Source organism: Aquila chrysaetos, chromosome 1, assembly GCF_900496995.4.
Source record: "Aquila chrysaetos chrysaetos chromosome 1, bAquChr1.4, whole genome shotgun sequence".
In the NCBI taxonomy this organism is placed as follows: Eukaryota; Metazoa; Chordata; class Aves; order Accipitriformes; family Accipitridae; genus Aquila; species Aquila chrysaetos.
In genome coordinates, this window is record NC_044004.1 from 83127556 (window position 1) to 83139971 (window position 12416).

The following is a 12416-nucleotide window of genomic DNA, read 5'->3' on the forward strand; positions in this document are numbered from 1 at the left end:
AAGAGGAACTATTCAAGAAACATTAAATGCAGCTAAAGAACCAACCTGACCTGTGAAGAAAAAGATGGAGCTTGTAGGAAAGTATTGTCAGCCCAAGTGGGAAGCGTTGTCCCACCACAGTCAATTAGAGAACAAAACAGAGGAGTTCATACCAAGGGAGGCATTCTTTCTTACCCACAACATTAGGACTCATGAAAAAAATCCCACTTTGAAGTAGTGGCCGCACAGTCTGAAAAACTTGATCGTTCAAAGCAGGATATGGTTTTGTCGGTGCATGTAAGACAACCTCCAGCAAATGGAGTTTCCCTCGTCCAGTAGCATCCTCTTCCATTTTCTTCCCTGGGCTAGAAGGTCCCAGACCCTCCCCAGTATGCTCTCAGGGATAAGCAGGCCTCACTTGCTCCTCTTTTACTGTCCGGGTCTTCAGGTAAGGATTCAGAGCCTGATTTAACTTGCTGTGTTGCTTTGAGTTATCATTTAAAACCCTGCTAACACAATCCAGTACCAAGGGGTAGGCAGGGCTGTCAGCGTAGGCTTTTCTCTCTGACAAAAGGCAGGGGGAACGAATCCTGCTTTATTATAAAGCTGAACAGCACGTGGCGAGTTTGCTGAACACTTTTTTTCTTGTTTCCCAGTGGCTGTTTGCTCTGCCCAAGATTATCTAAGCAAGTACTTGCTCACAGCTGCTTGGATAATAGTCTGTGCTTCGATTTCCTTTTTCCTGAATGCTTCTCAGGAATAGTCTGTTGTGCTGGCATTGCTGGACTCCCAAGATGTGCTGCAGGGTGATTTCCAGTCTCGTTGTGAGTAAATGTGAATCTTCCGTTGTCTCTAAAACAGGATGTACAAACAAATGTAGAAACTTCACGTTTAGGCATGCAGTTCAGGAGTAGAGGCAGAGCCCCAAGGACTGACAAGTTCCTGTGGCTGTAAACTGAAGAGCTGTGCTGGGAGATGAAATGCAGCCTTACCGTGATTCACTAACTTCTAACATCACAGCGCTCCTAGGTTGGTGAGCACCAGGACTTTCAAGATGAAAATGTCTTTGAGACAAACTTCAGTGAGCTTAGTACTTAACCACTGAAATACTAATAGCTGTGTCAGTACATGGCAGGAGTCTCTTTGCCTCCCCTTGCATTTTGCATTTTTTTGAATTGGCTATCTTTTTGCATGAAGGAGGGAAAAAAATTGATTTTTTTTCCTGAGTTCATTTTCCATAACTCTGATGTAACATGAGAATAATTTATGTCTCAGTCCTCTTTACTCTTTTAGTCTTCAAAATTTGGCTTCTACAAGATTGTTTTTTCTTTAGGACAAACACCTTGCATATGAATGACTAGCCCCTGACAAACCTATGTTGAAGGCACTTGTTGCAGTGGCAAGGTAAAATTCTGATCTGTGGATTGCAATTTCAAGAGTGATTTAGGCAGTGTTTGGATTTTTAAACATTGATCCTGCACTGACTTACAGGGCCTTGAAGCAGCTCAGTGATGAGGAGCTGATCCTAAAATCATAAACCAGCTCAGCCTCAATCTGTCATAGTTTGTGCAAGTGCATCATAATGTTTCTGTCCCAGTATTTCAGGAGGCTTTGCCTGTAAGTAGAAGCAGTTATTTAGGGAGAGCTCCTTACTTCACTGTGAAGGAGGAAAGAATATGCTTATAGACTTGGTTTTTTCTTATGAGTTCTTATTGAACTGGAATGTAACACAGACTGCTGCAGAGAAAAGTTTATTTGACGTTTCACTAACAAAGCTACAATTATGGAAGTAACGTTTTTGCTGTTTTATTATTCCAATTATGCGTGAAGCCAGATAAGGATTTTTCAGAACAGCCTAAGGCTTTACAATCAACTTGTGACAACAGTGAGAAACATACTAGCCATCCCAAAAGTAATGCTGGACACCTTATGCACTCATACATGATGTTTCCTATGAGCAATACCGAGTGTAATGCATTTAAATGCAAGGTGCAATACAGAATCAGCTCCTGTATTTGGTAAGGGTTTCTTGTATGAAGAAAAAGACTACTGGTGTGAAAGAAGGAATGAATCCCTAACTAGGGTCCTGCTCTAGCAATTGAGTCACCTTCGCAGAATTTCTTGAAGCCTTAAATGCAAAATGAGGAATAAGAAAAGAAATTCGAGCCAACTTGATTTTTTTTCATCACTTGAACTGGGATAAGGGGTGGAAGAAGGCAGCAATATCAGTAAATAAGCATGGAAAGTGAAATATCTAACATGTCCTAGAAAAGTTTACTATTCCTGGCACAGCTGAGGGCCTGGCAACTTTGCAGAACCGTTCAGTGTAGCGCTGTCTTTTGATCTTCTCTAAATGTAAGTGAGAACTAGAAGCTTGCAGTTGTCAAAGTGCTAGAAGGGTATAGAATGCCCAATTGTAAAGTAACGTTGAAATCTGAATTCTTGGTTTCATCCCCCATCTTATCTCTCAAATATGATTGTACAACAGCCTTCTAATAATGGCAAAAATTCTGCTAATATTATCAAAGGGTCTTGTATAAAGGTTGTGCAGAGGTTTGCTTTACATTGCTCATGGAGGGAAGTACACGGACATTCCTGCTGATGCCCGTTGCAGCCTTGTTTAGATGAAGACTGGTGGAAAACTGTCAAAAAGACAGGTTCCTTGACTTCAAGGGAATTACTGATTTATACCTACTGAGGATCTGGTCTGTATCGTGTGATAACATCTGAGATGTATAATAACGGCATTGCAGATATGTTCCAGGAATATGAGAACAGAGTCAGTCTATGACAACCAGTAGCTGCTCTTGGGAGATGGCACTAGTCTGATGTTGAAAACGATATGAAAAGGCAAGCTGGCATTACTGTGGGAGCTGATATTTTGGACACTGTCATCCAGGTACTATGGTGCTATACATGTATTTTTGATAGGAACACTGAGTGCAATGAGGCATTAGTATAGCAGTGGATTTTGCTAATCGGCGTAGCAGGATGCTGGCGTCAGAACTGCTTTAACATCTCTCGTCTCCCCGTGGTAAAGGAATGGGAAGGTTGTGGTGTAGCACTTGTCCCTGTTGTAAGTGTAGCAGGTTTCAGGTTCATTGCAGGAGGTGCTCTGCTGAGCCTGGTATATCTCACCACCCAGCTCAATTTCTACAGGATTGCATTTCTTGCAGCTGGAAGACATGGAGAATAGAACAAGTGTTAAGAGTTGTGAGGAAAAGATGCCCCTGTGAAACCCAAATCTTCCTTGCTGATCTACAGATGTAGCTAGGAGAGTACTGTGGCCTTTCTAGGTTTTACACAGGAACTCCCAGCCAGATGCTTTTAGTGTTGTCAAACTGCTATTGGCAAGACTGGTCTCTAAAAGGGAGGGTTAAACAGGCAATGTGTAATTTGCTGATATTTAAGACATTCGAGATGAACAGGGGTCAGAATGAAACATTCTCTGTAAATGTGAGACCTTTTTATGTGAATTAATCACAGAGATAACAATTTCTTGGCTTGCAACAGAATATGAAAGCTAGGCTCCGTGGGGAAAACTCTCCTCTGTGACCCTGAGTCACCTTCTCTACTGGCCTTCAAGCGCATTTCTGAGCTGCTGCGGGCAATGCTGCAGGGGACGTTAAATCTTAGGAAGTGAACTTAATAAATAAAATTACTTACAGTTCAGTCATGCGGTAGACGAAAGTGGTTCTGAGTGGGGACATGGGGTCAGAGATGTTCTCTCGAGCCTTCAGGGGGACTCTGCAATGGAGGGAAGAGAATCAGGCTCATGAAAACCGCGTATTAAACGGGACTAGGCTGCTGTGAACAATTCTCAACCCTCATCTTCTTCTTCAGGTTTTTTCCATTCTGACCCTTCTCTACAGCAAAGCCCAGGAACAGCAGATATTGGCCCTTCTGTGCCCTCAAAGGCAACAACCTTCCCCAAGAGGACTGCAGCAATTTCTGAAAGTGCCACTTTCAAGGTGACAGTGCTGATAATCCTTTTTTTGGTTTGTGTTTTGGTTTTTAAACTCTGAGCTGGTAGATGCCCAAGAGGCTTGCAGGACATAGACAGAGATGTTTAATTAGTGTTTCTCCTGTTACGAGCTCTACCAGAACTGCAGCTCTGAGCCTGAACTTGGTCCATGTTTCCAAGAGACACGCATACTTCTGTAAGGTTTCTGTGAATAGAGAGGACAAAATCCTACTCTTGAACTGAGATCTGCCTCATAGGATTAATCTTTTTCTGATAGTTTAGGCATTAACTAGTTTTCCCAGCCTATAAAATAGCAGGCTTGCTATCTGATCGGTAAGTAAGGCCAGTGTCATGAGCCCAGTTTGGTTTCAGATTAGATCAACAGTAGAAAGGTTATTCTACCGCCCCAGCCTATTTTGTAAAGTTACTACTGGAACACTTAAAACATGGAGATGCTTTTGTATCTGAAGGGACCAACACCAGATAGGGTCATGTGAGCTAGAAAAACATGAAGAAAAAGAAAATATTTTAGGATACCATAGAAAGCAGCCCATGGGAAAAACAGTTCACTTCATCAATGCCAGGACATGGGAAACAATGCAAAGAAAATGGATCTCATATAACACTTCATCTCCTGCTCACCATCTCCATGTAATATGTGTCTGCCACTTACAGGATGCGTATGTTTCTCTCCAGGATTTCTTCATCAGGATTTTCTTTGGAGGGGACGAACTTTGAGGTCACTGTTACACACTGACACTTGTTATTGACCAGCACATGTTCCTTGTTCTCAGAGTCCTGTGGATAACCTGCAAGCACAGGATATGCAGTCCCTGGGTCAAGAAGAAAAACCTTGAAACCTGCTCTAGCAGAAAGCCAAGTGCTGAGAATGCCAGAAATGCACCATTATGGTGTCTGGATGGATTGAAGTCCAGGTTGCAACAGGTAAAAATGACCCTCTTGGCAAAGATGAGTTCAGCTGTCTTCCCTGCTCAGTCTACAGTATGCTCTGTATGTAGAGGCGATGGGACTGGGAAGGAGAAAACCATGAGTACTGACACTGTGTGGCTGGTGAGAGGCAAATATGCAGGGGTTTCTCATGAAATGGGAAGAAAGTCCCCTTGCAAGCCTTGAGCTATACCTGGCAGTTCTTCAGCTGCTGCTTTTACCCTGACAGGGGAGGTTACCCAATTCCTATATCGTGCACCACAACTATTCTAGGAGTCTAAACCCTATTTTGGGTCTGGCCTTTAAATAAATGTCTCTGACCTTGCCAACGTGGCAGATGTGTCAGTTTTCCTTGAGTGGTATATTGTCCTTCAGGTGCCTGAGGGAACAGATGCCCAAAAGCACTACAGGGCCCAGCAAGAAGGCAGCCTGCTAACCTGGCAGTAAAAGGCAAGGGGCCCTTATGATGCTTGTGGTTTACAGGGAAAACTACCGTCCTGATTTTCTTACTCAAATAGAGAAGAACCAGCTTCGGTATGTCTCCCGCACTTTTAGCATACTATTCAATATGAAACTCAGTCAAAATAGGGTAAAACATCCCATCTGTCACCCAGGAGCTTTTTGAATGTTCCTGGTAGCGTGCAATGCCTTCTTACTGTGCAAGTAGATGGATTTGAAATAGCTTGTTCTTTGCTATTTGGTTTTCCCCAACCCAGAGCCTCTTGTTGCTTCACCCATAACAAGCCAGCCTTGCTTTTATATGCACACAAAGTCATACCCTTCTTAAGTGGTTGTTTTTACACTCTGTATTTGTAAATGCTGCTAAAATCAAATTCACAGCCATCGCTTTGCAGCATCACTTTTCCTACAGCACCTTCAGCCTGCTTAGAAGTACCAAAACTAGCGATTTTTTAATTTTTTTTTTAAGACTGGGACAGTTTATTTTGGGCTCAGATGGACCTTCAGTTCTGGGGACTTGCCTACTCTGCTTGTCCCTTGGTTTAACCATGGAGAGAAAGAAGAAACGGGCTGAAAACATCTGTGTTCATCATGTCTGCGGAGGATTTTAGAGTCACTTTGACTTAAAAGCTTTGGTCCTAATAGCTGGATTTCTTTAAGTTATCAAAGCATGGATCAGTAAGGAAGCAGACACACATACTGCATAAGCTCATGTCTGTGTTTTTTCTTAATCTCCATGTCCCAAGCTGCTGGGTTTTATGAAGAGACCCTGTTACTATCGGGTAAAAGGGGTAGTGCTCAAAGCCTGTGGGAGCAACACGAAAGCTGGGATCCAGGAGCAGCACGTGGATTCCCGAGTTGGACTGTAAGTTTTCTGTTTGTTAGCCACTATTGGTGGCAGCTTACTGTCACATGAAGCTGTCTGCAAGACCAAACAAGGTCAGATCCTCTGCAGTATTGACTGGCAGAGCCCCCAGGTATCTAGTCCATACAATGTAATGCAAATGGTATTCCAGGTTTTCTATCTGAGGCTTCTTGGAGCTTCCTTCCTGCCCCTACAAAATGCTGGTCTCGTCAGCTTCCATTCCACTGGGTTATTTTCTGAGAACCTTGCAGGCCCCATAACTGTGAAAAAGGCACCAAAATCGTGTAAAATGATGCCTCAGACCGACCCTACAATTCACCTGCTAGTTACAAATGCTGTTTCTGTGACAATTGGTGGCAGAATACCTTCTGAAGAAGACTGACTGTGGAGTTTCTCAGTTAGGAGGGAAATTAATTTGCTCCCTTGCTTTGGGCAGTGGAGCAAGCCACTACGGGCATGTGGAAGATATTGCCCTTTCTCTTGCTCTCAGGTTTTCTTTATCCTGCTATAGTGTGCCCACTGAGCCCTTTAGAGCAAGGGCTGGCATTTAGCATTTCTTTGTATAGCATCTGGCACAATTGGCCAGCTGAACAAATGCCACTGCAAAATGTGCACGTAGACTGCAAGTCCACTCATACTTCCAACTGCACTGTGCCCCACCAAGGCAGAAATACATAATCCTGTCTGACACATGGAGATGGTCGTTATTTGGAGTTTAATGGTGCTTGCCTCTTTGTACCCCCGATTCTAATCTCTGTTGCTCTGCATGCTTCCTCTCTGCCAACTCATCATGCAACATGAACGTTTCCCTCTGAAGCAGAAGCTTACTACAAAAGCTTCTTTAGTGTCTGCCTCCATGAGTCTTGGCCTTTCTTTTGTCTTACAGAAAGTCTCTAGCTTCTTGTCCTTCACATAGACATTGCTCTGGTGTCTGTCACTGTATTTTATCTAATGCTGTATGCAATTCTTTCTAAGCTCTTAATCCAAAGCCAATATTCAAGTCGGATCCTATTGGCTTTGGGAGTTGTCCCAAAACCTTTGGGGAGCAGGCTTTAATACATCTTCTAAAATTATATTAACATACTCTTTTATGAATATGCAGGGGTTTTTTGACTGTACTATAAAAATATTGTCCTGATTTAATTCCTCACGTAATACTCTTGGCTTCAGTAACTGTAAAAGATACAGGTACTCCTTATATTTTTTTAAAGTAAAACTACAAAGCTCCAAAAAAGAGAGTTTTATCAGCAATTCTTCCATGTATCACCCAGTAAAGTCCCTTTGGGGAAAAGGTAGTTAAATACAAAATTTCCTAATGCCCTTCTAAATGTCTGTAGGTTGGATTTTCTGGTGCATGATTTACTGCAATATGGTGTTCCCTCCCTTCTCAACACTCACGCGGGTATTTTTTTCACAAAATTTCTCATCTTCCAATATTGGGTTGTGCTGTAATACACTGTGAAGCCCAACAGAATCCAGCTGCAGCATAGTGAAGAAGCAAATGCATTCCAAAATTATCTGTTCAAACTCTGCTGCAGGTCCAAGTGGCTACTTTATTAAAGAAGGAAGAGGCTCAATTAGCCCAAAAATACGTTCATTTCAACAGAAGTAGTACAAACAGAACTCCTGTGGCTGCATGTAACTAATCTGACTTCCTCTCTAAGCTGCTTACGTGTGTGTATATCTCTTAAGCCATGTGTATGAACGGGGAAAACCAGACTGGGTTCTGCGTTGAACCGACACAGTATTTCTCACCATTTTCTGCCTTTTCAGCTAATCGATTATACAGCTAGTCACTTTTCATAAGAAGCAGTACTTGCCAAGGACCTGCCTGGGTAGGCAATAAGATGCCCTTTCCCAAAAGTTGGAGGCAATGCAGGCATACTGTTGTCCATGCTGTTGGGATGATTATTCCTGAGCACCGATTTAATGCTGCGGACCAGATCCACCATGTGAATGAGGATGACTTTAGACTGTCGTATAGAGATCCGGCATTAGTATACTCAGTATCTGCTACCTGCGAACCACGCTTTGGAGTGTGCTGGAATGACAGTCTGATCTCAGTCTAAATCAAGAGTCTCCAAGAAATTCAGTGGAGTTATATGATAAACTACATTTTAATCAGAAATAAGTTGGCTGTAGCTATATGGCAGGATTACCGGGAAGATCTTAGAAGTTTTGAAATCTAGCAGGTAAGAGTCTTGCAAGCTTCCTAGCACTGCAGAAAAGCAAGCATGTATGTTTGCGGCTCGTTGCTTCAGAAACCCGATCAAAAATGGGTAATTATCAAGTCTTAAATTTGCAGCTAGTTATCACTTCTTTACTCTCAAGGCAGCAATTAAAACCACACAGCTCCGTGGTGCAGACACTGAGGTATCCAAGTACCACTGAAGCATGACTGCTTGAGCAGGCTTTGAGGTCTGATTTTTGGCTATTAGAATAATTAATGGCTGATCGCACAAAACCCGTCACTGATATCTTAAGCGCAGTTTTCCATGCTCTTCATTTATCACCTACCTGCCACAAGGATGAACCCCAAGGAGACGGCCAAGGCCACGCACAGCAACAAAGAGCTCTTCATCTTGCCTTCCCTTCTTTTGAAGAACGCGAGTGGAGAGCCGGTGTCTGCCTATAAGGGCGTGTGCAAATGATATGGCTATTTGTTTCCTAAAATAAACAGCCCAGCCAGCTAGCACTGACACTGTGGAAAATGTGGCTGGGGACTGAAACCAGGCATGTTCAACGCGCAAAGACCTCTGGCTTTCAAAGGTGAAGGGGGGCAGGGAGTTGCACCATTACTGTGCATTTTTATTCTGTTAATCACCAACAAGCCATGAGCTGCTAAGAGCAAGGGAGGGCAAAACCGCCCTGGTCCTTAGGGGAAAGCTTGCCATCAGGGCCAGTGGCACTTTCCCACCCTGGGGGTGAGGAGCGTAAGGTAAGAGCGTGTCCAGATGGCCAAGGGGCAACAGCTCTGGCTCCTAGTTTTGAGAAATCAGACTTAAAGATCACTTGACTTATATTATAAAAACACTTCAAGATCAGAATCCTGTTTGCACCGGATTCTGTGCAAGCCTCTATTAAGGGTTCGACCTGCCCCCAAAGAACTTGCAGTCAAAACAAGATGAGAGAGGGGAGGGGGAAAAGAGATAAAGCAACAGCAGGTCTGTGGCAAAGCTGAACTGTTCCTCCAGGTCTGCCCACGGCATCGAGAAGCTTTTTTCCTTATGAATGGAAAAGGGACTCTATGGGATTTGTGGTTTATGAAAGGCTCTGAGGCAGGTCCCAGGCAAACTCTCCGAGGTACGGGGCAAGCAGACTTTTCCTGAAGGTGGGACTATGGGGGAGGACCCAGGATTTTTTTGTCACAGATTTGGGATCACTTGTGTAACTGAAAAACAAACATTGCAATGTAACCTGCAATGACCAGAGCTGTCTCTGTAGCATATGTATGTGACTTGCACAGAAAAGGCCACTTTTTAAGGGAAGCCCAATCTTAGCAAGGGCCTCCAAACACCCGCATCAGGGGACAAAAGGGGACGCAGAGCAAAGTACGATGCTGGCAGGCCCATTCTTAGCCAGTGTTATCGCATCAGTGTTTCCTCAATTTCTGCTACCTGCAATATGTGTTTGTCTCAATTAACATTAGCAGCACATGATAAATGTCCCTGTGTTCTGCAGCTTTTCCTTATGCAGCAGAGCAGCAGCCCAGTGACCAGATACAGGCTTTTCACGCAGCCCGTGCCACCCTTGGCTCACCTGGGGTTGGTTGCTAGTGCCAAGATCTCAAGAGCCTAACGTCATTAAGCAACGTTGCCAAGCATCCCAGCTCCTGAAAGGGCAGCCTGTCACCTTACAGGCTGTCTTCCCTTTCTTCAGACCTTGCTGGCTGGGTCCCTAACCCTAGAGCTGCTCAGAGGGCCTGGAAGCTGTCTCCTGAGCTTTTTCTCATAGCGCAAACATCTCATCTGGCGGTTGCATGATGCAATGAGCTTTTGTGTTGCATCAGCAGTGCTCACGCAAGGTTTCCCCCCAGCAGGTGCAGGGGGATGATGGGTGCAAGCTTAGCTCATAGCAGGTCTTACGCCCTAATTCTTCTTTACAAACCTTGTTTTCTCACTAGGGCTCCATCTTTAGGGGGGCAAAAGTTTTGTTTCCTTTTCCCCTCCCCAGGAAGTATTGCCAACAGAGTTTTTTGTGGAGCTCTCCTCTGAAGCAGCAGCAAGATGTTCCCTGTCCCCCATCTTTTGCAGAAGGTTAAAAATAGACCTGGCTAACCATGGGGTGGTAGGGGTGTCTATCTAAAGCACTGTTTGTTTCAGTCACCTTTTTTGTAACACAATAGGAGATTTTTTAGAAATATACCAGAAGGGGGGATGCAGGCAGCAGGATAAAGCACAGCAAAAGAGTCTGGTTCTGGTCTGTTTTGCCAAACTGCATGGACAAAAATATGGTACTGGTAAAATTCAAGCAGAGGCATCCATGAGTATGTTTCAAACCTGAAGGGAGAGACTGAGCAGAATTATATTCTGCGTGATTCTGTTAATTTCAGTGGTTTTTCCTGACTACCGGTGCTCAGCATATCTGAATTTCGGTTGCTAAATCTACATGTCTGCATACAGTCCCTTTGGTCTGTACATGGTAGCAAGAGAGCTATTTTTAGTCCCGTTCAGCCACCTGCATGTCTCTGAGGATTTCTCTCTCGATTGCAAGCTCTTTACAGGGAGATTTGTTTTATGGACTGTTACTTCTATGGACTATCCCCTTTTTACTGTATGACATTTTGAATTAACAGAAAATTATCTGGGGAAGCAGGCGTTAAAGAACTGTGGCAGTTTGGCAAGGAGCTGGCAAACCATCACCCCAGGCTTAAATTCTGAGCTGAGTGGGGAGCTAGACTTTCAACCTCACTGTGAGACAGAGGCTAGCGGAGGAGTAATTGAGAATTTGAAAAGAAATGGAAACCAGCCTTGTAGTCTCAGTCTCCTTCCGCGCATCCTGTGCCTCCACTTGGCCCTGGACATGCTGAATTAGGATTTTCCAGGTGAGAAGCTGGGCAGGTGCCTGGTTGAAGTGAGGCAAAATAGTTGTGTCTTTGTGTGTCCTTGCTACGCTGGGTAAGGAGTGGAGAGGAGGACAGCTCTACCAGGGCACAGGGTATCTCCAGATAACACACCGTCCGCTAGCAGTCTGTTCTATGGCGTGCTTTCCTCCTCGTTTCTCATTCAGAGGCAAAGAAAATGGTGGATTAAAACAGACCTGCAGCGGTCACTGATTATCGTATTGGTAGCTGTGATTCTACTGATGCTTACAGCAAACTGGTGTGGTTTGGCTTGAGCAGTTTCTGCTAGCTGGATGAACTAACTCACGTTGGAGGTCATCTCCAGCTTCACCAGAAGTGGATCATGTTTTCAGCAAGTCCTGGAGGAATTTCAAATGTCTATAGACGCTATTTCTTCCCTGCTCTTAGAAATTAACCTCGGACTGAGAGACAACATGTTAATTCCATTTAAATCCATGAAAGTCCAAGTGGAAGTTGGTCTCTCGTTAAGGCCCTGAATTTTGAAAGAGCAGACCTTAAAAAAATGAGGGCACTACATTGTGAGGGCAGTTAGATGGAAACGATTGGGGTCAGGGACATATTCAAGGCCTGGGTTTTTGTAAGTCACACTTGCAAAAGTTAGCTGGAATTTTAACTGCGCAGAAATTGCCTGCAGACTTCTCTGGATAGACTTCACACAAAACCCGGTAGGATTAAGCAGCAGGATTACAAAGCCTGATGGGCAGAGATGGCTGTATTTTAGTGGCCAACTAGTATAAAGTGAGAATTTCCACTGAGGTGTGACTAACAAATTAAATGAACGCTATGTCTCACTTAACAAAACTAAGTTATTCTTGTTGCTCTTTCTTATATAGGTCTGTCTCCAGGGGAGGTGATATCTGAAAATTGGCATGGACAGATTTGGAAAAGGTGTCTTAGTCTGAGGCAAAGCGTATCTTTGGTGCAAGAGCATACAGAGAAAATTTTGACCCAGCAGTGACTATGTAGAACAGCTAAGCATGTCAGAAAAAAGGCTCATAAGTGAGACTTGTCTGCCATCAGATCTACCAGAATCCAAATGAATCACCAAAAAGTGAGTAAAGATGTGCACCCCACCTCTGTTTCAGTTAACCTTACTATTTGTTTGACACGTCTTTTTC

General features: G+C 43.8%; 1 protein-coding gene across 1 annotated transcript; it reads right to left on the reverse strand.

The window, feature by feature from the left end:
* Positions 1-1714: 1714 nt before the first annotated feature.
* JCHAIN (joining chain of multimeric IgA and IgM) lies at positions 1715-8959 on the reverse strand. Its single transcript, XM_030021939.2, has 4 exons — positions 8733-8959; positions 4617-4752; positions 3646-3726; positions 1715-3155 (listed from the first exon to the last, which is right to left on the reverse strand). The coding sequence occupies exons 1-4, from the start codon at positions 8794-8796 to the stop codon at positions 2954-2956; spliced, it is 483 nt and encodes a 160-aa protein (XP_029877799.1). The 5' UTR covers positions 8797-8959; the 3' UTR covers positions 1715-2953.
* Between the last annotated feature and the right edge of the window lie 3457 nt (positions 8960-12416).